The sequence below is a fragment of the Prunus persica genome, chromosome G1, assembly GCF_000346465.2.
Source record: "Prunus persica cultivar Lovell chromosome G1, Prunus_persica_NCBIv2, whole genome shotgun sequence".
NCBI classification, from domain to species: Eukaryota; Viridiplantae; Streptophyta; class Magnoliopsida; order Rosales; family Rosaceae; genus Prunus; species Prunus persica.
Genome location: NC_034009.1, coordinates 27,542,758 through 27,570,013, shown reverse-complemented (window position 1 = coordinate 27,570,013; position 27,256 = coordinate 27,542,758). Strand labels below are relative to the sequence as shown.

At 36.9% G+C, this 27,256-nt stretch overlaps 3 protein-coding genes across 5 annotated transcripts; all 3 read right to left on the bottom strand.

Annotated features, from left to right (window-relative positions):
- Positions 564-9,176, bottom strand: LOC18788862 (alpha-amylase 3, chloroplastic). The gene is made up of 13 exons (XM_020555210.1): positions 8,785-9,176; positions 8,344-8,474; positions 8,153-8,207; positions 7,957-8,079; positions 7,711-7,831; positions 6,803-7,158; positions 5,316-5,974; positions 4,703-4,892; positions 3,799-3,905; positions 2,736-2,985; positions 2,012-2,134; positions 1,282-1,449; positions 564-1,164 (listed from the first exon to the last, which is right to left on the bottom strand). The coding sequence occupies exons 1-13, from the start codon at positions 9,052-9,054 to the stop codon at positions 1,006-1,008; spliced, it is 2,712 nt and encodes a 903-aa protein (XP_020410799.1). The 5' UTR covers positions 9,055-9,176; the 3' UTR covers positions 564-1,005.
- On the bottom strand, positions 10,204-13,614 carry LOC18789817 (mitochondrial outer membrane protein porin of 36 kDa). Its single transcript, XM_020555211.1, has 6 exons — positions 13,330-13,614; positions 13,140-13,207; positions 12,521-12,631; positions 11,334-11,420; positions 10,977-11,185; positions 10,204-10,814 (listed from the first exon to the last, which is right to left on the bottom strand). Exons 1-6 carry the CDS (start codon positions 13,376-13,378, stop codon positions 10,508-10,510), a joined length of 831 nt encoding a protein of 276 aa, XP_020410800.1. The 5' UTR covers positions 13,379-13,614; the 3' UTR covers positions 10,204-10,507.
- Positions 19,858-24,427, bottom strand: LOC18789502 (hypersensitive-induced response protein 2). Of its 3 annotated transcripts, none has more exons than XM_007223314.2 (6): positions 24,296-24,427; positions 22,022-22,213; positions 21,685-21,805; positions 21,119-21,210; positions 20,949-21,045; positions 19,858-20,457 (listed from the first exon to the last, which is right to left on the bottom strand). In XM_007223314.2, the coding sequence occupies exons 2-6, from the start codon at positions 22,208-22,210 to the stop codon at positions 20,096-20,098; spliced, it is 861 nt and encodes a 286-aa protein (XP_007223376.1). In that variant the 5' UTR covers positions 22,211-22,213; positions 24,296-24,427; the 3' UTR covers positions 19,858-20,095. The 3 variants fall into 3 exon arrangements, with proteins under 3 accessions (XP_007223376.1, XP_007223377.1, XP_007223378.1); XM_007223315.2 differs by lacking the exon at positions 24,296-24,427 and adding an exon at positions 24,123-24,273; XM_007223316.2 differs by lacking the exon at positions 24,296-24,427 and adding an exon at positions 24,091-24,267.

Here is a 27,256-nt window from a genome sequence, read left to right as displayed (position 1 = left end):
GCTACTTAGATTTCGATTTTAAAAGCATGTGGGGTCCACTTTGCCATGTAGGACGCTGATTATACTTAGCAATTGGCCACCGTGTGTTCTTTTACCATAATGATCCTACCACGTCAGCATTTTGACTGTCTTTTGGATAGCGTTAACGATGAGGGGTAAAGTGGAATACAAAACCACAATCAAGAGGGTTAAGTGGGCCACTTTAACTTTGGGGGAATGGGTAAAATGATATTTGACCAAAGTTTCAAGAAGTACTATAATTTATAAGCTGAAATAAAACTGTTATGGTTGGCTCAGTGTCCATAGAGAGAGACTCTCATGCAACGGAGATAACAATTCTTGGTATCCTCGGCCAATAACACAATGACACATGGAAGTTATCCCACGTGTCATTGTGTTCCCATTACAAAAAAGTTTTTCGTGATGCACTAATTAAACGTTTTGAGTTTTTTAAAATATTTTATATACAAGCGATATTGAGGAGGAGGGAATCAAACCTAGGACCTCATGGACATGAGTATACTCTTAACCTCTTGAGCTACAAGCTTCTTGCAATTAAAACATTTTTAGTTAAAAACATTGCTTTATTAATTAATCAATGAACAATAACTTGTTTACACATTAATGGAATATACACCAGAACATGTTTTTGCATAGAAGGAATCACAATAAATATCAATAGTGTATATGATGGAAACACTGCCCTTTTAAACCTAAAACATGCTCACCACTTCCACACCTAGCCGACTGGCTGCAATTTTCTATTGCTGAAAGCAGGTCTTTCTGATCGTCTGTTGAGCTTTGACAATCCCTTGAACTACGGAAATGCATGGCAAGAAAACTTCAATTCAAGGTTCTCAGCCAGACCTCCAGAGAGAAGTACATATTATTCTATCTTGGCACCCTTTGATTTGCTTAGATGTAAAATATGGGAACTTCCTTATTGAATCATCCTGCAATCAACTTTTATATACTCATAGCTACATAATATCGTTGTGGACAAAGTTATGATGCTTCCCAGACCTTGTAGTCTCTGCCCTCCGCACTTTTAGACCATCTTTGAGGTCCACTTGGGGGTTCGTAGTGACCTGGTCCGATTTTTACAGCAACCTTTTCATCAATGATGGCCGCATACACGTCTCTTTCTGCCTGGGTAATTTTAACCTATATTGTAAAATGAAAAATCAAATCGATGCTTCGATAATATGTTCCACAGAAGAACGGAAACGGACATCTAGTTTGATAGTGAATGAAGCCTACAACTTGGTTATTGATACTTACTCTACTCCGACAGTTGAGCTTGTTCCGGTTTCTCAGAGAGAGTAGAGCTTTAATTTCAGAATGGTAGTGAGAGAAAATGTGGTCATAGAAAACTGTTGGTGTTCCTGGATGAGTCAGAATGTAAGCATATCCTTGCATTTCTTTATCATGTGGAAACCTCCAATGACCCTTCAAAAGGAAAGAATGAAAGTAAAAATTTGTAGCTGGTTACTCCTAAAATATCAAAAGTAACGATAACACTATAGAAAGGTCCAAACACTACTCTCTGCTCTCCACTTATCTGAATTCCTGAAAGGAAGGTTGGAGGAGCAAGAGATAACTCAAGATATATGGTGATCCATCCAGAATGTAAAAGAGACCAATTCCATCACTTCGGAAGAGCTCATATGGAAGGGCCCATTTCAAACCCAGGTAGTGAACTTTAAGTTTTCTAGCAAAGAGGTCTTAAAACAACAAAAAATTTTGAAATGATCTACAGGATTTCTCATGAATGTCATCTACAAATAAAAGTTGCCCCTTATTTAGGGGAAGCAATTCAGTGTAGTTGCCTTCATTCTCAATTGGATTGTATCATGTTAAAAGGTAAAATTTAGATCAATGTCCTACCCAAGCTTGAATCTGATACAGGCTGTTGGAGGTAGGTGGATTTTACCCTCAGCTGTCTGATAGGGGAGATCAATATTTTTCTTGGCTAGAAAATAACGGGATTCAAGAGCAAAGAAGTTCAAACCTGAGTAGAACCAGTATCGTGATTCTCTATGAAAGTGACAGCACGAGATGGCCACCATCCAAGAACCCCTGGAGGCTTTCCCTTCTGATCTGATAATCGCCAATACTCGCATTTTTCCAGTGCCTACAAAATATATTCTATGTGAACAAAAGTATCATACAAACATGGAAAGATGGAAAGCAAATAACTATAGTTTATAGACAATGGCCAGTGTATCCAAAAGCATATCATTCTTCAGAACAGTTACTGAACCTCTTGACTGGACATCAAACAGAATCAGATTATAAAAGGAAAACAAGCTAATATAGTTGATCATATCACATATACGCATTTGAGTATTATGTACCACTTAAAATGCTAACTTTAGGCCAATACTTGAGGTGCAAACTATCTCCTTTCTAAGTAGGTGAGCACTCTCAAAAGCCCTTTTTCTTTTATTTAGAAACATGGTTTGCCACTAGGTGATACTGCTTCTTATGGAACAACCAGAATTCTGCCAAAAACTATAAGCAATATTTTACTATAATGCCTGATAATGCGGCACCCACTAAATGGATGCTAAAATTCAACACACAAGTCAACACTATAGTATGAAGAAAAATAAAATTAACATAAACCTATGAATCAATACAAGCCCATCTGATACCACTGTGGTGTACTATAGGGGACCAATTGAGAACAAATTTGGCAGTTGCAATTTAAAATTACAAAGATGAACACTTACTGCATGGAGAATCCCTTTTGTTGTGACATCAAATGCACCAGCAGTTCCATTAGTAGCATTGATCCAATCAACAATTCTCTGTCTGTGTGCATCTTGATTGTGATCCATTTCACCGTATGTATAACATAGGGAATCCCAATACTCGCCTACAGCAAAGTAGGGCTCAGTAGAATCTATGTAGTCCTTGACATAACCACCCCAAAATCCTCTAACAAAATCAAGCCTCCATCCGTCATACCCAATTTCTTCCCTGTGACAGTCACTCATACATTTACATCAAAATGCTAGAGTAAACTTTCAACATATACAGCACAAGGGAAATGCACTTCAATACAATAAAATATAACAAGTCCATAATTTTTGAAGGAACGTCCATAAATATTAAATGCAAAGGCCAAACTGATATTGTACGTCAGCATATGTATAAGAAATGCATAAGAAAACCTCATCTCAAGAACTCTTGAAATATTCAATTCAAGAAAAGGAGAAGTATGAAAAGAAGCAATTGCTTGTTGGAAAACCCAAATTAGAAGCAATTCACTAGAAAACATAAAATGGCCCCATGGAAAGAAAAGACAACCCATAAAAGTATACTACATTTTTCTCGTCAAAATAAAAACAATGTAAGTTTATACCATCAATGAAACCTTTAACAGACTGCCTTTAAACTCAAAAGACCATGAACCCACTCAAGAAGACATCAGTGCATTTATTTCTCAAAAGAACAAAGGGTCTCAAGGCTAGGTGGCAACTAGGACTTGCTCTATGGAAAATCCCGAGAAATGCTATGAGACACCCCTTGAAGGTACTATGACCTCTACTCTAATTTCCATAGCACAATAACTCAAGTCTATGATCAAGCATGGGAATGTGCCCGAACTTACACACGTCCTATAACAGAGAGATGATCTAGCTTCAGGATCTACTTTTTAGTTTCTAGGATGTGCATTTCTCTTTTACATACAGTATTTGTGTTTAGTGATAGTGTGATACAAATCTTAAGTTGAATTCTCAAATAATAAGAACATCTTAGGAAATGGAGTAAATAGTCCAGACTATTAACCTTAGCCATTGTAACCATTCTTTGATATCCTTCCTCACAAAATCTTGTGAATGATCAATGTTTGGAGCAGCATGAAAACACTCCCCACTACTTTTATTGCCCCTGCCCTGTATAACAGAAAGAAGGCATTTTCACCAATCTCAAAACATACTGCATACAAAATGTCACCAAGATAACATACTAGGCAAACTTTGGCATATAAACATTCACTCTGCACATATGATAGACATACGAAGGCAATTCCATAAGCTGCAAGCTTCACACTTTTTACCCCTTTAACAAAAGTAGTCTAATACAAATCTAGAAGTAATATAATTTCTTCTTCCCACATATCACATTTATTCTATATTACTTTTAGTAACCTATAGAGATTACAAAATACTTTCCAAAATTAGTATCCAATCAACCATAAAATGAACAGACCTAGACAATCAGTTTTTTAACTATACATGTGAAGAAAAGGGGACGGAAGAAGATAGTCTAAAGAACAGGTAACATGTTCCAGTAAAGAGTTCCTTTCATTATTCATATTATTGAAATCAAATACGAATTTAGGGTCACCATTTGGTCGATTTGGACCGTAAATGCACTATGTTTATCCCTTGTAATGCTGAGCACCGTGAACATTCCAGAAACGAATTTAAGGTTACTTTGTATGATTGTCACACGCTAGCAAGGTCATATTCTACCGTATCACATGAGCACATCTATGCACATGAAATAAACCGCAGTATCACATGCTAACAAGTTCATAAACTACAGTATCACATGTACACATGTGAGCACATGAAATAAACTAAATATCATGTCTCTTTCTGAGCATACCCATGAACATTCTAGAAATGAAATTAAGATGGGCACAGAAAAATTAAAGAACTGAAAATGTGGAAGAAAAAATAAATACCTGAAAATGTGGATCGTCGGCAACAACTGCACGATCATCCCAATTTAAACGACCACCAAAGATATTCCAAATACCATTTTGATTCTGATATTCTGCACAACGGTGGTTCAGCACAGCATCTCCAAGAACTTTTATACCGACTTTATGGAATGTCCTCACAGTCTCCTTTAGTTCGTCAATATTTCCATATCTGAGAAGTGTGAGACAGCAGCAATCAGTACTTTTTAGTTTTTACAGTATACTCTATACAATGATACTAACTAGCATTTCTGATATGAAAGTTCAATATGAAGACTAGAAAAGAAAAGTAACCCTCTGAACCAAATAAAAGGAAATTTACTACCATTCCCATAAATGATAAAGAATGAAACCTTAAGGTTCAACAAGTGATTGGTATGTTGATCAGAATGCGCATAAACCAAGCAAGCAGAGGTATGCCAAACTACAAGTTTTTTTTCAAGAGATGTTACAAAAATAGTTATAAATTTTTGAAAAATACAAGTGAAAATAGTAATCAAAGTGAAAGCAGAACAGAGCTAGCTCAATTATTTGGAGTGAACTATGAAGACCATGACAAAATTATTATGTGCATTATGAATTTAAGATATGGTACCTGGAGTTCAGATTATATAAATCCTTCGGCATGTACCCTTCAGGTGACACAGAGTCTGTAGGGGGTGGTAACCAAATCACAGTGAAACCTAGTGAAGATAATTCTGCAGCTTTACTTTGGAGTTCCATGTACCATCTTCCAGTTTTATGAGATTCCCAGTTAAAACCTTGGCACAATATTTCAAAACCTGTGCCTGTCCCTGAGCATATTTTGGCGGGGGCTTTCAATTCTTCAGTCTCTGAAATTGCTTCCTCTGTGAAAGTTGGAACAGTGCTTCGGAAGATACTATAGGCTTCGGAAGCCAATTTTTCTATTTCTTGAAGAATGCTTTCTTGTGCTTCTTTGGACTTTGTCTTTTGATTCTTCTCAGAGGAAATGTCACTCACCAAGTTCCTTATTTCATTTATTATTCCATTGGTATATGCAGTAAATTTTTTTTCTTGAACTGCTTCTGTACTACTGTCAGGTACCTTTGCATCTTCAGATGGAACCTCTCTTGGTAGAGCAATTGAGTGATTTGAGCTGGACAGAGGGATGTAGAAGTCATTGCCCGCACATTTCAACCACGTACTTTCATTTAGTTTGAAAACAAAAAGAAATCCTGCGAGTCCTTCTTCCAAAGTAAACAATGCCCAACATCCTTTTCCACCCTCTTTTTGCTGCACACAGGATACCCATGAGAATTCGACCAAACAAAAAAAGGATACCAATGAAAATAACAAAATTGATCTAGAAAATAATCCATTATTGATCAGCTTAATTGAAAATTTCTCAAGTAGGCACAACACAACTAGGAAACCTTGATTTTAAAGTTTTTTTTCTGGAGAAGAACATATAGTATAATGACAGTAAATTTAAGATTAATGATTAACCAAACAATTGCAAGCATGAAGATGCCAGAACTTATATGCATTCACCATTTCTCTATCATCTAAATAATGTACACCAAGTAAGTGTGCACTGAACTGCTAACAAAATCTTCAGATTGGGTTTTGATCATATAAATGCTCTCAAAAACAATCCCACGTCTCCATTGTTCAAAATCATGCTCCAACCATCACAAAGGTATTTGTATGCCTGACGAGTTAACTAAAACTAACAATGTAGCATGAGTTTCATGATCTTCAAAGATGATGACCTAATTAGTAATTTGAGTAGAAATTTAAAAGGCACATATTTGTGCATGATCAAGTGAGAACAAACTTGCACTCAACTCCTTGATCTCCAGTTATTATGCTGTCCTGCAAAAGTATTAGAAATTGTTTCTTTGAGCAAAATCTAAAATTTAAAAAAACAGAAAGAAATTAACAGTGATCCCGTAATTCGAATAGTAACATTGTGATAGTATCTAAAAGAGGTATACATCTATTCAATGTTATATTACCCCAAAATAAAAAAAAATAAAAAAAACTAATAGCAAAGCCGTCAAGAAATAATTGCATGAGAAAGGGGAGGGAATAGAAAAGAAAAGAAAAGGTCATAGAAACCTGTAATCGAGTCCGCAAAGCCTTGTCCTTGAATACTACTGTTTCTGGTGGATGTGGGGCAGCTGGAATTTCCCATCTTTTAGAATCATCTCTACAAACTCCCCAGTGAACAACAACATGATCAGGCAAATCTGTTTCTAAGCATAGAAGATTCTTAGCTGTCTCAGGGCACTTCCTTACAGAAACAGTTGCTGAATTATTCACAGAAATTTCTTTTGCAATAGGCAGTTCTTCATAGAACTCTTCTACACGCCTAGTTTTCTGTTGAGGATCTCTGGATTCATTGCTGCTATCTTGATCTTTGGAGTGCGATGATTCAGCTTTGACAAACACATTTGATAGCTTTCCCAAAGCTCCTAGAATTGAAAAGGAGACAAGCAACTTTCTTTCAGCTCAAGTTGGATAACTCTGGAGAAAAACTGAATATCATAATCCAACCACCCATAACCCACCTCCACAGCCGACAAGAGTGGGCATGTTTGGGCTCTACAACTTAGTAGCAGTGACTGCGAGACAGCCACTTGGCTTAACTATTGGCATTGACATAAATTCACGCTAGATAAATTCAGGAAGAATTCATGCTACTAAACAACACCTGCTTTCCATTTCAGTATATAACTACAAGAATAACTAGACAAGGAATCATTTATACATATTGACCTTACTAGTCTGTTTTGAAAGTGGGTCCTGTCCTCAATTTTATTTTTAAAGATGTATAGAAACAAGGGAGTCAGTTTCACTCTTATGTTTTACTAGGACATTCATCATTCCTCCAGGATTTTGTTACACCATTTCTTGGAAAATCACAAATTGGTTCAGGCTGTAAATCGTTGGAAAGTGTAAAAGATCCAACAGCATTACGAACAAAATAAATCAAGTAGACCAGAGAATAGAATGGCTTTGACAACCTGGCCATGCGCCCAAGCCCCATTTTGCTCCAACCACATTGTCATCCTCTTGCAGGTAGTCCACAAGAGGCACTCTAAAATCTCTCCCTCTATGCTGATACCAAGCACCAGTTTCTTCATCCTGCACCACCAAAACCCCCCAACAAGGGCAGAAATTCTCACTAAAAGATGCATAACATTATAACAGCCTGCATATCTAACATAAAGGGACGAAATTCTCAACTGTTAATAGTTGAAAATTAGAACCTTGAGAACAAAATTTATCGCTGCAATTGCACTGTTGGGTTTAACATCAATCTTCACTTCATGAGATTGATCACCTCCTACGGGCAACGCTGATTTATTCAAGGGTGTATCTATTGCATAGTCCTGAAATTCCACATCTATTTCAAATTCATATTGAACGGAGCTCCGCAATCAAACTTAAGAACCCAATACATACCTTGATGGGAATTGAACCAGGTGGCCTCATTTCACTAGGAGGTTGATCCCATTCACTGCAAAAAATAAATACGCATTCTTTAAGTTATTATGAGATTAGCATAACACCATGGAGAGAGAGAGAGAGAGAGAGAGAGAGAGAGAGAGAGAGAGAGAGAGTAATTGCAATCTAACATTAAGTGGAAGCTTTACCTGCCAACGTCGTCAACATAAGAAACTCCCCAGTGAAGAACCCATTTTCCAGGAAGACTACAACCAACGGTCAGCATCCAATTCTTGGCATTCTTCCCATGATCTAATCTGACAAAGATCTTCCCCTCTACCTACAAGTTCAAGTAGACTAAATAAGACATCGCTAAACTCAGAAATAAAACTTGACGCTCTGTATGGTCGCCGAGAAAACAGAGGAAAGAGTAAAATTTATAAGAAATAAACGAACACCACTACAAGTTTCCAGCTTTGGAAACACTGTTCATCGATAGAAATTGCAGAGCTTCAAATTCAAGCTCAACAGTCTCTTTTCTTGCGTATTTTCAAATTCAATCTCAATAGTTTATTTTCCCCGAATACAATACAAACAGATTCGACAAACCAACAGAAAAAGACGACGACCCAGAAAGGAAGAGCTCAAACCACTTCAGTCCGCTTGAGAGGAAAGGTCTCCTTGAAGAAGAGGTCGGTGGATTCAAAGGTCTCGACTGTAGCTGCGTCGGTAGAGGCAGCTCTGAGAGTGAGAGCCCTGGGAGTGGGAGGCTGGAAGTTGCAGAAGCTCCGGCCATTGTAGACCAGCTTCTTAGGCAAAGCATTCAAAAAGCTGAGCTTGAATGACTTCGATGGAGAACGGTAGCTGGGTTTTTCTCTGCGATAGTAGTGGAGAAGGGGCTCTATTCTAACCGTCGACATCGTTTGAGCCACGGCCAATGAGACTGAGGAAATGAAACGAAATTTATGGACATTAATAGTGAAGGAATGAGAGAGGTGGAACTCTATTTATTTTACTTTTTTAATTTTTTTTGTTTTTATATTATATATCAACGTTGCTGTAAAAACCATGCTGATTGTATGCGAATAAGATACATAATATAAACTAGCTCATTCGTTTTTTAGTGATATTTTTATTTTCAATGACGAAAATTCTAAAATAAATCAATTTTACAATTTTAAACAAGCCCAACCTTTTTCTTTTTGGTGAGCAAGAACATCCCAAATTAGGAAACCCCATAAAATAAATAAATAAATAAAAGAATAAAGCACGCCAGTCCTTTGCTTTTTAGTGAGCAAGCATGCCGACTTCGACTACGGGTCAAACAGATATTTAAGAGCGTTTTGTTTTTTTCTGTGGATTGAATTATTAAAGCATTTATGTTTTTCCGTGTCAAAAAATAATAACACTTTTTGGAGCATTTTTTTGTTTTTGTTTTTCAAAGTTAGAAAGGGGATTGAAGAAAACTCACACACGGGTACTATGAGAGTTTGAAACCAGGACCGTTTGGGAGCGTACCAAAGTTCTGGGTCAATCCAACTAACACATCATGAGTATTTTTTGAAGGGCATTTTAAATGTGTGCGATAAAAAGAATTTTTTATTTTTTTATATAGATAAAAGTCGTTAGATATTTTCATCACCAATTGATTGATATGCTCTCCACAAGAAAGAAAATGAACATCATTATGGATTGAGAAATATTTACGTTCACGCAAATTGTATCTTTGGATATTCTTTAGTCCTTTTTCCCCTTTCACTAAGGTCAGGTCAATGGAACCTTTTGTCCACACGTACACATGCGTACGGCACTTTTTGTTTCGTTAAGGCACTAATGAATCTGATTGTGAGATCCAAAGACAAATTAACCAAAAAAGTCGGATCGTCTTTGCGTAAAAACCTGAAACTTGATTATTATCTCGAAAAGGGTTGAAACAGCTCTTTGTGTTCCATCCAATCCAAGTAACACATAAACAAAACTGAACCCTTGCTTCAAACTAATCCGACGTCATTACGTAATTGCAGAACCAGAGGAGAAATATTAAGAGACTCGGAGGATAGAACTTTGGGTGCATGAAACTGTGAACATCAGGTGACGAAACTCCACATTAAAACTTTGTGTTTAAACTTTGAAGTACATCCTCCATTGATATTGGGATGGACGGAAATTCGGAAGGAATATGACATCGGTCCGTGCCAATTATTTTATACAACCCATTACCACCAAGATATGAAATGAAAAACGAATAGCACCACAATAGGACCACAAGTTCATCAGAGAAAATTCTTCTTCTATCTAACTACTACCCTTATTGCCCTCCACCATGCAAAAACAGAACCCACCTTCCCATTAGCAACGGATACCCGCTTAAGCCTATGGCTTGAGTGCCAAGGCCAAACCGATCTTTGCACTCTTTTCAATTGCCCGGGTATCAACCTCTCCTGAGATGGTGAAGAAAGATTTGGGACGCCACTCATGCTGGATGAGAGCACTTGCCCTGCCATAGTTATTCACACGACCCTTCACTGTGGTTAGGGGGTCAAGTGCATGCTGAGTTCCAATTGTGAGACTGTTTTCATTGCTTGAAAAGCTATGGGAGAGCTCCGCACCAACAGCAGTGTTGGTGAGTGGACTTACAGTGTGGTAGTAGGAGGCAGTAACAGTGTCGGCTTTATCATTCCTGTATCCATCAACAATATCAGTAGATCACACAAAGAAGCACATCAGCCTGAACATACACATGCAATAAGCACATCGGCCTGAAATACACATGCAATAAGCACCACTCAACTGAAATAAATCTCTTTTGGTTTTTTGTTTGGGCATCAAAAGAAGTACTCACAGTATAAGGGAAGCAATGAGATCAGTATGGGTGAAATTCAACCCTGCATTCCATTTTGTGAAGTTTCCAGAGGCTGTATCAAAGGAAAGATCTGTTCCAAGAGAGAGAAGATTGTTCCCAACAACACCAGAAAAGTTAACAATCGGATTGGCAGTCAACCCAATGCCAGTACTTATTCCAGCATACTCATGCTGATATTGGAGCTCCACCTGTTTAACAAAATACCCAAGTTCGGACCATAAATCAATGATTCTCATGCACATCAAACCCAATATGACATGCAGCAATAGAGCATAAATGTTCACATCTTCAACAACATCAACTAATAAGCCAAGAAATGGACACTATGATTCTTACCTTGCCAGATCTCTGGTCAGGTACAATAAAGCTAAAGATTGCCTTTAGACCAGGTGCAGGCTCATCAATGGTAATGGTTGTACGAAGCTGCACGTAACAGGCAATTATCAGTCAAAATATCATAGTATGAACTTCATAGTAAGATAAACAAATTACTTCATTCACATAACTTTTTTTCCTGTTCATCACATGAAATTTACACATGCAAAAAAACAAAGGAGAATACAAACATTTAAAGGCATAGCCCTGGCTACAACAAATTGATGATAGAAGATAAGAACATAATTATAAGAGCCATACAAGAAGGAAAAATCAATGCACTTCATTTGACACAATACTAACAGCAAATTATGTAATGAGTAACGAAATTCATAACAATTTTTGGTCTGTAAGGCTGAACTAACACCATCTAGGCCCCGTTTGGTTCATGGAAAGGATTTGAGGGGAAATCACTTCCCATGTCATTTCCCAAGGGATGGGAAATGGAAAATTCCTTTCCCATGTTTGGTAATGCAGGGAAAGTAACCATGAGATATCACTTTATTTCCTTTCCCGTGTTTGTTTTGAATAGGAATGGAAAACAAAGTTTGCATATTGTATTTTAAAAAAAGAATGCATTTAATGATATATTGTAATTCTAAATTGTTGATGGGTTAAAATATGGTCATGAAAAATGGGCATTTAATGCTGGCCCATTTTCCCAAAGTTTCCCATGGGAAGGGAAAATGACACCCAAGGGGGGAGGAGGGTTACATTTTCCCCCTATTTTCCCATGTGACAGGCAACTATTTCCCATGCATGGACTTACCAAACATGGGAAAGCAATTGATTTCCTACTCCCAAGCCTCCTTTCCCATGAACCAAACGCAGCCCTAGTGTGGTTATGGTCTTATCTAGTAGTTGGGGAAAAAAAAACAGAGCGCTTAAAATGATAAAACAAAGTCTGCTTCGGAAATTTTATATAACAATTTTTCATGTTTAATTACATGGAGCATCGCTTCCATGTACATTAGCAAACAAACCCAAACAAATTCATTGTACCATCGATCCAACAAGTGAACCAAGCAATAGTAAATTCAAGGCCCGGGGGTTTCTGGTTAACACATTGACTTATTTACACGAGCAGAAAATATGCTCAATGGTGAGGGGCAAATTAAATAGAGATGTGATTAGCTGTTTTGACTTACATTAGAGTCGGTGTCAACTTTTACATCAGTTGTGATGTTCTTGTTCTTCAGCTGAGTGCTCACATCTCCCAGATAGAGGTCACCCTTCCTAATTCCAGTTGAACTGATTGCCTTGATAAGTATAATGAATCAAAATAACAGACGAAAGCAAAGTCAGATAAAATGAAAGATATAAAACTTAGATGTAAATCATACACTACAAGCATCCACATCCCTAGTACAACATATATTATAATTCTCTTTTCCGGATTACCCACGATCAAACAGGTTATTTATCATTTAGCTTAAAAACAATCATTCAGTCCTCTACATTCAACACACAACTAGGCTTTCCATTTGTTTAACCAGAAAATGTAAGAATATTAGTTGACTGCAAGTATTTTATTTTGACGGTCAAACTCAACTTAGCTCAGCCGTACACATCAGGAGCCTTTAAACGATTGGATACAGTAAAATAAAGCATGGAGCTCAGTATATTATTTCTTTCTTATTCTAGTTTCAATGGTTTTCACAGCAACCGAACTGAAAAAAAATCGAACAATGAGACGCATATTCCTTTCGCGGATAAAAATGAAAACATCAAAACCGGAATAAAAATAAAAAGAAACTAGAAGCTTACAACTCCAGTAGAAGTGTAAGTGGTAACGGTGAACTTGTGGTCGCTTTGGTAATCCTTGTAGAGAAGATCTGGGGAAAAAATAATATACATATTTATCAGCGAAAAAGAAAAATATCGATAAAAAAAAATGGAAAATGGAAAATACAATTCATCTGAAAAATAAATTAACAGAAAAATAAAAAGGATGAACCTCTGGCTTTCTTGCCGATATCCAAGTAGAGACCGGGGCCCTTCACCATGATTGTTTCTCGAGAAAATTCGAAAGGAAAATTGTAGAGAAAGTGAGGGGTAATTTGTGTTTGGCTCCGCTGTTGATAAAAAGACAGACTAGAGAAGAAGCATAATGTGTATAATCGAAGAAACCCTAGAATCAGTGTTTTTTGGGAGGACAGATTTGGGCCGTTGGATCTTGGGTTGGGTAGAGGTACGGCTTTTCTGGCCGTTGATATAAAGAAAGGTCTCGGTGCTTTTATAACCTCGAGAATCGTAGGGAGGTTGTGTTTGGCATATTCGCCCTTTTGGTGCTGTTTTGTGACACGTTGCTGAAAAAAAGAATTTTGTTTTTTCTCCCGTGCTGTTTTCTTTTCTTGAGGAACAGTCTCATGTTACTCACAGCTGTTTTCTTTTGTTTAATTGATCATTTAAACTTGATACTCATACAAAAAATTGCACAGAAAATGATGATTTAAACTTTAGAGATAGTTTGTCCAAAAAAAACTTTAGAGATAGGACACTGCCTCCTTCCTCCCAGGGAAAGGAGGCATTCCTAATTTCTGTAAATCATAGTTTAATATATATGTGAAAATGATTTTACAAATTTAGTTATATATTCAATTTTAGACATAGTCTTATAAAGAAATTCTATACTATTTAAAAACTATAAACACATCTAAAAAAAACTCAAAAATTGACAGCTGTCAATTTTATAATTTAATAGCTATTTTTCAGTTTATTTTTGTGTGTAAAATACTTATATTGCCCTTGTACTATGGATTTAAGAGAGAAAAATCCAATCTACCCAAATCTGCCAAAAAAATAGATCTGTCCAGATCTGCCAAAAAATCAAATCTGCTAAAAAATCAAATTTGCCAAAAAATCAAATCTGATTTATTTTCCCCTTTCTCGCTGGTGTTTTCTCAATGTTGGAGCAAGAGGAGGTTCCATTGAAGCTCAGTCTCAAGTTCAACTATATTCTGCATCCTCATCTTCGAGCTCTACTCCTCTTTCACCACGTCGTTGTCATCATCATTGTCCTCTTTATTGTCGTCGTCGTTGTTTGGTTTGGACTTGAGATTTTTAATCTTTTGCTTCAATTATGTGTTTCTCTTCAGATTTTAGTTGATTTTCGAAATGTATTTTAAGCTTTGATGATTGATTTATCCTCTGTCACTCTTTCAGTTATGGATCTCATTTTTGTTTAACTATGTACTTCTATAATAGAGTATTAACAATGTACTTTTATGACATGATAGTATTAACAATCTGGGCTCAGCTTGTTTTGAGTTGGTCTGGTTTGTTCTTTCGTCTTTTCTTTGGTGGACATGTATTAGAAATAGCAACAAGACAAGTATTAATCAACATCGTAAACTATCAGTGTTATTACCTGAGACTGGAACATTACAAGGGTAGATATGCATTATAAATAGGATGTCATAGAAAATTAGCAGTGTTATTACCCTAAACTAGAACATTACACAGGGTAGACATGCATTAGAAATAGGATGTCATATGAAACTAACAGTGTTATAACCCTAGACTGGAACATTACAACCATTAATCAACATGACAGTAAACTAGCAGTGTTATTACCCTAGATTGGAACATTATAGCCATTAATCAACATGACAGTAAATTAGCAATGTTATTACCCTAGATTAGAACCTTACAAAATAGCAATGCTATTACCTTATACTTGAACATTACATGGGTAGACATGCATTAGAAATAGGATATTATATGAAACTAGCAGTGTTATTACCTTAAACTGAAACATTACAGGGGTAACACATGAACTAGAAATAGGATATCATAGGAAACTAGTAGTGTTATGACCCTAGAATGGAAGTGTTATTACCCTAGACTAGAACATTACATGGGTAGACATGCATGAGAAATAAGATGTCATAGGAAACTAGCAGTGTTATAACCCTAGACTGGAACATTACGGCCATTAATCAACTTGACAATAAAGGTATGGTGACAGGACCCGATCCAAATTCCGCTTTGGAATTCGAGCCGGACCCTGTGCGTGTCCGACACCTGGCGAATGTCGGGCACAAATGACCTATTTGCCATTTTTTGCAAAGCACGATAAAATAACAAGGTTGGCTTCTACCGAAAAACCGGCAGAGTTTCCCTTGTAACTGGCTCAATACCAAAACATTTTCACCTACCAAACAAGTATATATATATACAACCAACTGCCAGCATACGTATATATATTCCAACAGTTTAAATCTCAGTCTAGAGCAAAACATCATAGCGACTACTAAAAATTTACAAAGGAATCAATCCTTGTACAAACAAAAGTCCTACATCAAAGGAAAGGCGCGGAAGATGGGAAACGGCCCGGTGGTGGATCCATGTACACGTCTACTGCCTGGGAGTGCAAAACAACAAAAAGGGTGAGTGGACTCAAAAACAAAGTTTAGAAAAATAGCATGTGAACATACTAACCCCACTGTAAAAACAGTTATACAAACTAACTTATTCTCTTTATTTCTGAAATCAATACACGTATATAATTATACATGTATATAAACCAATCATAGTCATGGTCAACATTACTTTTGAAAACAGTTTAAAACTATCACCTAAGTGTACCCCTTATTTCCGTCAATGCCTGATATCTGTCAATTCCTTGCATCACCATGGGTGACACATACTCGCAGGTCTCAATGACACAAGGTCAGTCCGAGCCGCAACTCGCAGGATTCAGGGGACCGTCGTCCACTTGATCCGCATTACTCGCTCCCCACGAGTTCGAGTATCAAAGAACTTGTAGGGCACCTGTCAAGCATGCTGACTAAACCGAAAGCAACCAATACAATCCGAAGGCAACTGATTTACCGAAGGCAACATTTATCTATCTGGGTACAATACAAGGTGGTTTAGGAAAATATAAAGTTTCTGAAGAAAAACTATTAAATAACTGAATTTCTGTAACCTTTAAAATTCTGCTGCCATTTATCTGATAATTAACTAGAATTGCTTTTCCTATATCCTTTAAAAGGTATTCCACTCGGCAGCATGCAAAACAAAATATTTAAAAGCATATAACAGCTTATAATACTAATCTTTAAATAACATTTATTCAAGCTCAAATACTGTAACTGAAACTGAACTGTTTAAATTCGTTTATAAAAAAAACAAAGAGTCCACAAAATGGTAGTCCGAGCTCGCTGGACCTCTTGAAGGTCCCTCCTGCGAGTTAGCTGGTGCCCGGGTGCCTGATTCAATGACCATAAGATTCTATTAATACAACATAGTATTAAATTAAAAACCCTGACCCCCGGCTTCCTAAAAGTACGTGCGTCAATTTAAAGTTATCCATATGCCCATAAAATCTTTCCTTCCACGTGAGATAGTTTAGCAGTATCTTGGGACTCAAAAAGCGTTAAAGTCCCAAAAAGATCAACCCGAGACCCCACTGGTCCATGACCTCACAAGATGATCCGGAAGCCGCTAGAAGGTCCACTATATCTAGGACACATGTCCCGAGGGTTTGGTGTCGATCGGACGGTCGGATTGATCATGATCGTGTAATCGCATAATTTCTAAACCCTAGCCCTAGGATTCGCGATTTCGGAGTATCCAGACTTCGATTCACGATCCGTCGAATCCTATACGTTTCTAAAATTATCTAGAGTCACATAGCTCAAATTGATTACGATCCAACGGCTCAACAGTATTGAACCCGGAAATCGCACAATATGGAAAATCTGTTCGAGAATCAAACGGTATCCAAATTGAGATCCGCGAATTCCTACGCGCTCGTGACAACCTAAGGATCGCATCAAGACACAGTGCCACTGTACCACCCTCGCCCACGTGCCTCCGTACGCGCCGGCAGCGCTGGGTGTCCAAAGCGATTACGCATCGCCAAAAAATCTCAAAACCACGGCTCCAAACTCCTACCATAGGTATAACACCATATTTGGAACCACTTTTGTTCTTGGACCTATCCCAAAAACTGACCGGAAGTGGCCGAACACGGAGGCCGAAAATCGACTGAATTCCAATTTGAAAACCGAGCTATCTACGGTCAAAATCGATGCAAACTTACCAACCATCAGCTAGAGCATGGAAAATATGTAGAAATCCATACCTTACTCGACAAATTTGGAGAAGAATTGAGGGAGAACGAGCGGGTTGAAGTTTCTGTCAAAACCGCTCAGTTTTCTGCAATTTCCGGCGGCTGGAGTGGCTGACGGCGACGGAGAGTGATCGGGGCTTGAAGACGGAACCGAGCTGGTCCTTTTGGCACCGACGGCAGGGGCAGGGGTGGTCGGTGGCGGGAGTTCTGGCGATTGGAAGGTGACTGCTGGAGCAATGTCGACGGGAGGGAGAAAGAGAGAGAGAGAGATGAGGTTTTAATCTGATTTTTTTTTTCAGATTACCATTTTGCTCCTCATGATATTTTAATCGTATTTCTTCGTTAAAACTCCGATTCGAGTCTACTTCGTATCTTCGAACTCGTGTCGTCGTGCTCTACGCAACGGTGTATATGAAATTGTCAAATTCCTTTTTGGTCAAAAAGTCAACTTTTCGTTAATAAATTATTTCAAGGGCAAAATTGTCATTCCTCATAATAAATTACTAATTAAATATGAATTTTAGGTTTGGGTCATTACATATGGAACATTATAGTCATTAATCAACATGACACGTTAATGAAGCTGTGGTTTTCAAGACATTTTGTTTGTAATGAATTGTTTGGGTTTTTTAATAAAATTAGGTTGGGCTTGTTTTGGGTGCTATTTAAGTTTTTTGTGTTGGGCTTCTTTTAAGTTGATCAATGACAGTCATGTAATTTATAGGAACTTCAACACCAATTTCTTATGTAATAAATGAGTTTTGGGTGTGTTTCTAAAATGCATTCCATGTGGGATTTTTTTATCAGCCCCTATTTTGGGTATCTTAGTGAAGTTCCCAAATAATTTATCAAAAATATAGAAAGAAAAATCTCTATACACATGTCAAACTATGATTGGAAGAAAAATATGAGTTCTTACTTCTATGGGAAGGAGGCCAGTTTTCCTTGGAGATATTTAGTTATATATTCATTCTTAATATTAAGTGATTTTTACAAAAATTTGGGAAGCACTACCCGTTTGGTAAACTATGAGAAAATAACTTATTATTAAAAATTGTTGTGAGAGAAAGCTATAAGGGAAAGAAGCTCATGAGGTGCTTTCATTTTCTGATTATGCTGGAATCAATTTCGAAGAGGCGCTATGTTTAATGATTATGCAAGAATTATTTTCTGATTATGCGAGAATTAGTATCAACAACACATTTAACAAAAAGTTTACCAAACGCCAAATTGTTTTATCTCACAACTAATTTCTCTCACAGCAAATTTGACAGCGATTATTTTCACAGCACAGCAATGCCAAACTGGCCCTTAATATACTAATTTCCGGTTTTACCTTTTGGTTTTGAGTGTTTTGGGTTTTTTGTTAGGTTTTGACGTTGGGCTTGTTTTAAGAAAAACGATGGCAGTTTTGTAAATTATTGGAAGTTCAAAGTCTTTTGTTATGTTGTAAATGAGCTTTGTGTGTGTGTGTTTCTAAAGTCCATTTCATGTATGATTTTTTTTTTTTAATAATTTGGGCCCCTATATTAGGTGTGTTTCTCAAAGTCCATTTCAAGTTAGTAGTGTTATGTTGGAGTTAAGTGGTTGAACACGTGTCAAAAAATTATACAAGAAACACGAAAGGACATGGAAAATGGGGACAACGGATCTCGTCCCAACAACTAGGAAGTGGTGCATTCTCGCCGTTGTAAAATAAAAAGTTGAGGAAAATATTTGTGTTGAAAAATTATCAAGTACAAAAAATTTAATTTCTTATTTGCAAGAATTATTTCCTACCACTCGCCTCATTAGAAAATGAGAGATCAAAACGTGGCATTTGTATATTTAGTGCCCGTTTAGTATTGCTTATTCGGGGTTATAAGTGATTTTTTAAAAAATTTGAGAAGCCCAACTCGTTTGGTAAACTATGAGAAAATTACTTAAAGTTCAAAATTGCTGTGAAAAAAAGCTATAAGGGAAAGCATCTAATGAGGTGCTTTCATTTTCTGATTATGCGGGAATTAATTTCGAAAAGGCGTTGTGTTTAATGATTATGCGGGAATTATTTTCTGATTATGCAGGAATCAGTAACAACAACACTTCTAACAAAAAGTTTACCAAACGCCTAACTGTTTTTTCTCACAGTTGATTTCTCTCACAGTAAATTTGATAGCGATTATTTTCATGAATGTGATTAGGTTTTTTCCTAACTTTTTTGAACAAATGGAATAGTTAAAGGGAAAAAAATAAATAAATAAATAAACAGAATAAGAACGTAATGTTTTATACGTAAGTAGATTAAAAGAATTTACTGAACAAATTTAGAAGTTCAAGAAACTCTAGTCACGAAATCGAAAGGCAAAAAAAGCTAGCAAATTTTAAACACAATTAGTGCAAGACATTCAAATAGGAAACACGCTCTAACAAAAACCAACCAAATATATTGAATCGCTTCTCTATACTACATAAAGTTTAAACCCTTTAGAGGGCAGGTATCAACAAGCATGGAGAAATCACCTACATATTATATACGTTATATGTCAAATACTAAAGAAACCACATTCTTAGATCCTAAAGCACACACAAACTTCAATCCTGCATAATAGCACTAATCGGAAGCTTAAAGAGCCGGCCTCCAACTTCGTACAATGTAATAACATTACACCTGAGGTGGATTTGCTTGAAGGAGGCCATCTCGTATCTGTGAAGCAATGTCTCTCACGGCACCGGGGCCGTGTGGGATGAAAACCGAATTGGACTTTGAGGATGCACCGATCTCCTTCATTGTGTCGAAGTACTGGGTCACCAGAACCATGTCCATGACATCCTTTGATGATGTCCCTGGCACATTCTCAGAGAAGGCCAGCACACTGTCTCTCAGCCCGTCCACAATGGCCTGGCGCTGCCTTGCTATTCCAAGCCCTGACAGATATTTGGACTCTGCCTCTCCCTCAGCTCGCTTAATCTGCAATATCTTCTCTGCTTCAGCTTTCTCAGTTGCAGCCAACCTCATCCTTGCAGCTATTGTTATTGGAAAACATGCATATATTAGTCTTTCTGCAGCTGTTAAAGCTTAAGAAAACTTCATTTTTAAAAACAAAATTAATTATTCTAAGCGACACACTTTACTGCAAATGTCATTCTGTTAGTGTCCTACAAAAAGGAATCAATATTCCAAAGAGACCCATGAGACTTCCGGGTCTCAATACTTTTCTGGTTCCAGGGGTGCAATGGAGGAGAATCCTACTGCATACTGCATCTCAAGAATGGGTACCATCTTTCTGTTTTAGACACACTGATGCTATTTGGATGATAGGAGTCGAAGGCCATATAAGAGCAAACCTTCCTAATCCTTCTATTTACCAAATGCAACAGGGCTCAATTTTCATTAGCACTTGGTAAAGTTTCTAAATAAATGAATCTTTACTTGGAATGGCATGCGGAAAAAAATAGCCTATAGAAAAGGAGTAAAAAAAACATTGCATTCCATATATCATATGTACATATTGTACCTGCATTTATCTCATTCATTGCTCTCTTCACATGCTCATCTGGTTCAATATCCACAATTAGTGTTTGAACTATCTCAAACCCATAATGTGACATGGCCTGCATATACACAATAAATTACCACGATGTTTCGTAGGGAATTCTAAACCAAACAAGGCATACAGATCCACACCTTTTCAAGTTCTTCTTCAACAGCTTTGGCTATGTCATTCTTTTGCTCAAAGGTTGAATCTAGATCCAACTTCGGAACACTAGCCCTGATAACTGAAACAAAAAATAGAATTTTGTAAATTCTATCTGCAAGCTACAATCTAAAAAAACCACACTGTATTCCTCTCCAAAGTACAATGACACGAGAACAAGAATTAGCTAGAATTTCAAAGCAAAACCTCAAGCTAAGAAATATTCTACACCAGAATTCAAACGACACAAATGCCAAAAAAAGAAGAAGGAAAGCTTCTTTTTGTTTTTCCATCTCTGTTTCCAAGCAAATTTATGTTTTAGAAGTTCAAAATCAGATCAAAAAGAAAAATTAAATCAAAACCCCACCAAAATTTACAGAAAACTTATCACAGTCGTTCACAAGCTGCACTATTTGCTACCCTGGGATAAATGATGATACATGACACAACTGAACTAGCTATAAATGGATATCTCAATTGTTAGAAGGAAAAAAACGACAAACAAAAACCCAAGAACTTATGAAAGTAATTACAAATTTCAGTAAAAAATCCATACCATCGAAGACATAAGATTGGATCTGCCCTCTGGTATTGCTGAGCTTGTAAAAGGCATCTGAAGCCTTCTCAGCTAAAGCTCGATATTGAATAGATGCAACCACAGTAACAAAAACGTTATCCTGAAGTGATACCATAGATCAGAATTGGCAGATAGATTGCACTTCTAATTCCTAGATCCGACCCTACACATAACTCTCACACAATAACATATTCTTCCTAATTTGTTACAGTAATACTAAGAGACGCTCCTAGTGTGCGTATGCAGTGCTTACTGTGTGTACTTAGAAGGTTATAGCAAAATCTTCATGTTGAAAGAGAATCAATATGAAACAAACCTTTGTCTTTGTTTCACAGCGAACATCCAATTGCTGCACACGTAAAGAGAGATGACCAGCTATCTGGCTACCCAAACACCAAGGCAAACAGTGACAACCAGGTTCAAGCACATCATCAAACTTCCCAAAAGTTTCTCTGATAGCAACAGTAGACTGGTCCACTTGAACACAACCAAGAGCTTGTCCCATTTTCTGATTGTGCCAAGAACAGTAAAATCAAGGTTATCCAATGCTAATTTGTAAATGCAGTTTTTGAATTATGTTGCCAATAAATACTTAAATGCTATATAGGCTTCCCAGAAGGCCTGTCATAAACTCTATGAATTTTTCAAAGAAACACAAGGCTTGAAAGCAAAATGTCAACAATAAACAAAAAATAAATGTATATCACAGCCCCATCTGTTCACCAGGATCACCTACATGCTTTAGAATCAAACTTAAGTACTAATGGATTACCCAAGAAATTCAAAATAGATTATATAAAAGCAAATGAAACATATGCTTCTTCAAACTTGAACACAAGGTCAGTTGTAAGTGCATTACAATATCTAGAAAGAATTTGAAACCCGTATTTGTTAAATAAAAACTTAGACACTGCTTTTTATACAAGTCAAATAGAATATATTAATCACAAAGTGATGAGGACATCGTTAAAACATATATACCAAGATGCACGGGTCTGTATGTTTGTTTGCGTGTGTGGATTTATGCACACATATGAAATGAGGTCACTGAACTAAACAAAGTTTACCCAGGTAGTATCTCAGACCTCTATAACCAATTCAATGAGAAACGTAGTTAGGAATAGTCAAGAAAAAGTGTTGAATAATGTATTCCAAATAATTTATCCCCAATTAAATAAACATAAAAACATAATAATTTCAAAGTTTCGACCCTAGATTAAGGAGCGAACTGAGGGCGGTACCTCATATCATTGCTGCCACATCAACTACCACCCCAAAAGGGAATGGGAAATAAAGAATATTAAACAATTATCCTCAAATTATTGTTAAACCACAAAAACAAATAGTTGATGTCAACCCAGCAAAACCATGAGAATGAACCTGACCATTTAATTCATAAAAGTATAGTTAACATTATCTAGTTTCTTGGCCAGCGTTAGAGTTGAAAAATAAATTTTGTTTTAGAAGAAAAGGATTACAATATTTTTTAAAATAAATGGAAATGACCACTTTACATTTGAATTTCAACTTAAAGAAGGTTTATACACGCAACACTTGCTTAAAAAATAAGATATATTGTGTCACTGTATAATACTAGATGCAACCTTTGACAAGTGCACAAGTAAAAAGATAAAGAAGCAAATATGATGAAATCTTCATAGACCGTCAGAAAAACATATAAACTACAGGATAACATGGATGAGCTGCCAAATGGAACAATTGGCTAACTGCTTCGACGCTGAATTGGTCAAGCAGAGTTGGGTTCTTACAAACCGAAGCCTTAAACAACTCAATTATGAAGCTAAAATGGGTTGTAGCAACTGTATATCTACAATTAAAAATAACAAGAACTTGGTAGTTTTTTAGTTCTTTTTTCTTTTCAATGAATATCTTTTATAAACCATTCAAGCTGGCGAGGCGCGTGTATGTCTTGTGTGTGTACAGGAGACCATAGAGGCAATATTTATAAGTATCTTTAATAAATAATGCAAAGCTACCATATAAAGTCACAGAGAATAAAGAAAACAAAACAACCACAAGAGAACAAAGGCCAATTAAGTAAAGCGTTAAAGGCGAACTCTATGATAAAACTAACATGTATCTCAGAGATCAAAGCGAAAAGCAATTCATATCTACGATTCAAAGCCATAAAACTTCGAACCAAAAAAAAAAAACATAAAACTGGTTTGCATGCAACTCAATCCCAACAATTACAAAATAAGAAACCTAAAAATTTCTAAAGCAAATCTGCCGAGCAATGGTTGATACAAATACAAAGTCAAATCGAATCACACAAGTTTCACTCAGCAGTTCATGTAAAGCTCCAAGCGCAGTACACTGTATAAAATCGAGAGCTAGAAGAAGCAGGCAAAATCAGACAATTACATTAGCTAGAACTACAAGGCATGTAAAATTACAGTGAGAATTCCAGCTATGTACGTCCCGGAACTGGAAGCGTTCGTCTGCAAATCTAACAGAAAGGAAGCGAGAGAGAGAGAGAGAGAGAGAGAGAGAGAGAGAGAGAGAGAGAACAAATTCCCAAAACCACGTGAAATTGGGGGAAATGAATTACAAAGAAATAGATACTTACAGAAAGGTAAGTAAAAATTCGGATGAGCCTTGAGCCTCGCGGGGAAGTTACGAGTCGCTTTCGCGGACAGCTATTTCGCTGAATTTTCCGAGTGCGCGGAAGGCAATTTGTTTGTCACCGTGTAAAGTGTGGGTGGTGGACATCGTGCCCTGTTCTTTCGTGGAAAGATTATGATCAGGGAGACTTTGGAAAAATCCAATGGAAAGAGAAAATTTGTATAAGAAGCTAAAATGGATAAAATTGTCTTTATTTATTTTTGAATTTTTTAAAGGAATTTTTTATATTTGTATGTTTTTGATTTGAAAGTTGAGAGGTTGTTTTATTTTTTATTTAAAAACTTTGACTTTTTTTAAAAGTAAAAAATTTTTTGTAGCTAAAACCTAAATTTACTTTATGATTAATGGTGATTCGCAATCATTTATTAATGCTTAAATTTTAGTAAAGTCGAGATAATTGATCGTTAATTAAGAGCATGTTCACCCCAAAAGGCTAAGGCAAGGGTACGGGCAAGGCAAGGGCTGTTACTCTTCACATGAATAGTGGCAGCCTTCATTTTTTTGGTTCCACCTCAAAGGGCTAGGGCAAGGGCAAATACTATTCATTTTACTTTATTTTCTATTTTTTTTTATACTTAAACCATTAATTTTGATAAGCTTTTTAGATAATATTTTCGGTTGTCACGTGTCACTATTTATTATAAAATTCTCACTTAAAATTTAAGATAACATTTTTCGGTCAAATAAAATTTTCGAATAAAATTTTCAGTTGCCACGTGTCCATATTATAAAATTCACTTCTCACTCATCATACAATTGAAATATTCTCGGTCCTTATAGTCCGACACAATGGAGTACAAGAACGACTCAATCATTGGCGGAGGCGGTTCCACCAGATCACGACGTGGGGGAGTATTTTCCTTCGGATGACGTGATAGTGCCATTATTTCAAACACGGAACGCACCACTGGAACCGACTGCGGGCATTGTTCACTTGAGGAACCATGTGTAATGGTTTTTCTCTTTTTTGTTTTGCCTTGACTAATCTATTAAAAAAATGAAATTTGAAATGCAAGAAATATATATATATATATATATATATCAATCCCCTTCTATTGAGGGATCCCTCAAATAATTTTATTTGAGGGACGCCCTTTAGGGTACTTTACAATTTTTTTCTCAATGATCCAAACCATCTATTTTTTAGGTCTTCATTCATAGATCATCTTTACAAAAAATTAGACAAATCGGAACCCATTTCGACATCCAATTGTGTCTTACAAAATCAATGAACACGGTGCTTCAAGAAAATACTAAAATTTCAATAACTCAATTGAGTGGTCAAATGATATCTGATTCAAGTGATTTTTTGTATAGATGATCTTTGAATGAGTATCTACAAAATAGACAGTTTGGATTAGTGAAATACAATCTAGAGCGGGGCCTACAAGGGGTATCCCTCAAATAAGTTTATTTGAGGGATCCCTCAATGGAAGCTCTCAAATTGTATAAAACGGAAATTAGTTTTTCTTTTACCTTATTACCAAGGTTTTGACCTCTTCAAACATTTGTCCACGACCCTCCGGTTTCGATGGAAGAGGCCATTTGTATTTGTTTGTACCATAGCTGACCCTACCACTCACTTCACGACACGTGGAAAGAGTATGGAGTTAAGAAAACATTCTGGCTCACCGACAGACCAGTCAAAGGTATGAATCGACATAGGTGACCGATTCATCACAAGGCATAGTCGTCATCCACTGATCGGCTTACGCTCCCAGAAGCTCCTAAAACGTAACGATTGGCACTCCATGCCGATTACACGAAAGGATCTCGAAAAGTCCCTACTGATATTTTGCGAACTCATGTCGATCTCAGAGGGCACTCCCACGAGTCCCACATCGAAACTAAGTACTAAGAGCATCTCAAATGCTCTCTATAAACAAGACCCCTTGCCCTAGACAAAGGGTAAGATCTCTCAGCTTGATTTACGCTATAAATACTTGCTAAAATAGAGAATTGTCCCAAACTAACTTTGCCATTGGAGGGTCTTAGGCTGGTACACTCTCGACCTCATCCATTATTTCTTTTCTTAGCCCGGAACGAAGCATCATACCTCAAGGTACCGAATGCTCACATCAAGGGTCCACCAGGCCGAATCATCACACCACCTGTAAGTTGCCTCTTTCTCTATCTGTCTAGTTTTAGGGCAAACAGTATTTTTGCACAAATGAAATTTTGTAGCAGAAATTTTGGTGTGGAAAGTGAAAAATATTGGAATGAGATGAGTTTGTATGAAGATCTGGTGTAGAAAGTGAATAAAATTGTTAGGAATTTGAAGGGGAAAAATTCATACTTTTTTGGTTTTTTTTTTAAAAAAAATTCCGACCGTCAGATTTTTGGGAAAAAAAAAAACAAGCGGAGCGTCCGGAAGCGCCACATGGCGTTTTCTCGTTGGGTTTTGTCAGGGCTGACGTCATTAAGCGGAAGTCAAATTTTTTTACCGGTGGGGCATGAAACTCACCGCCAACGTTAAAATGTTTTTGGATTTGTGCTCGCTGATGTCAGCGCCTTCAGGCTGAAGCCCAGGCAAGATCTGCCCTTGGGCTTGCCCTGGCTCTATTTCTTGCGCTGGAGGTCCAAACCCGACTGGGGGGGCCTCTTGCCCTGGCAAATTGGGCTGCGGTGGACATGCTCTAAAAGTTTTGTAGTCTAAAATTTATGACGGGGAGGATTCAAACTTGAGTGCAAAAAGGTGAGTTCGCTTCTTTAATCAATTGGACTAACTCACGTCTACCATTTAAAGTAATTTTTAGAATTTGCATCAACATAATATTTTATTTATTGATTGGATTATATTTAGTGTTTCAATTTTATTGAAAGCAAGAAAAGTAGCCCATGAATTGATATTGCAAATTGTAATGGCTTGAAAGCAACTATTTTGGCTCTTTGGACAATATGATTG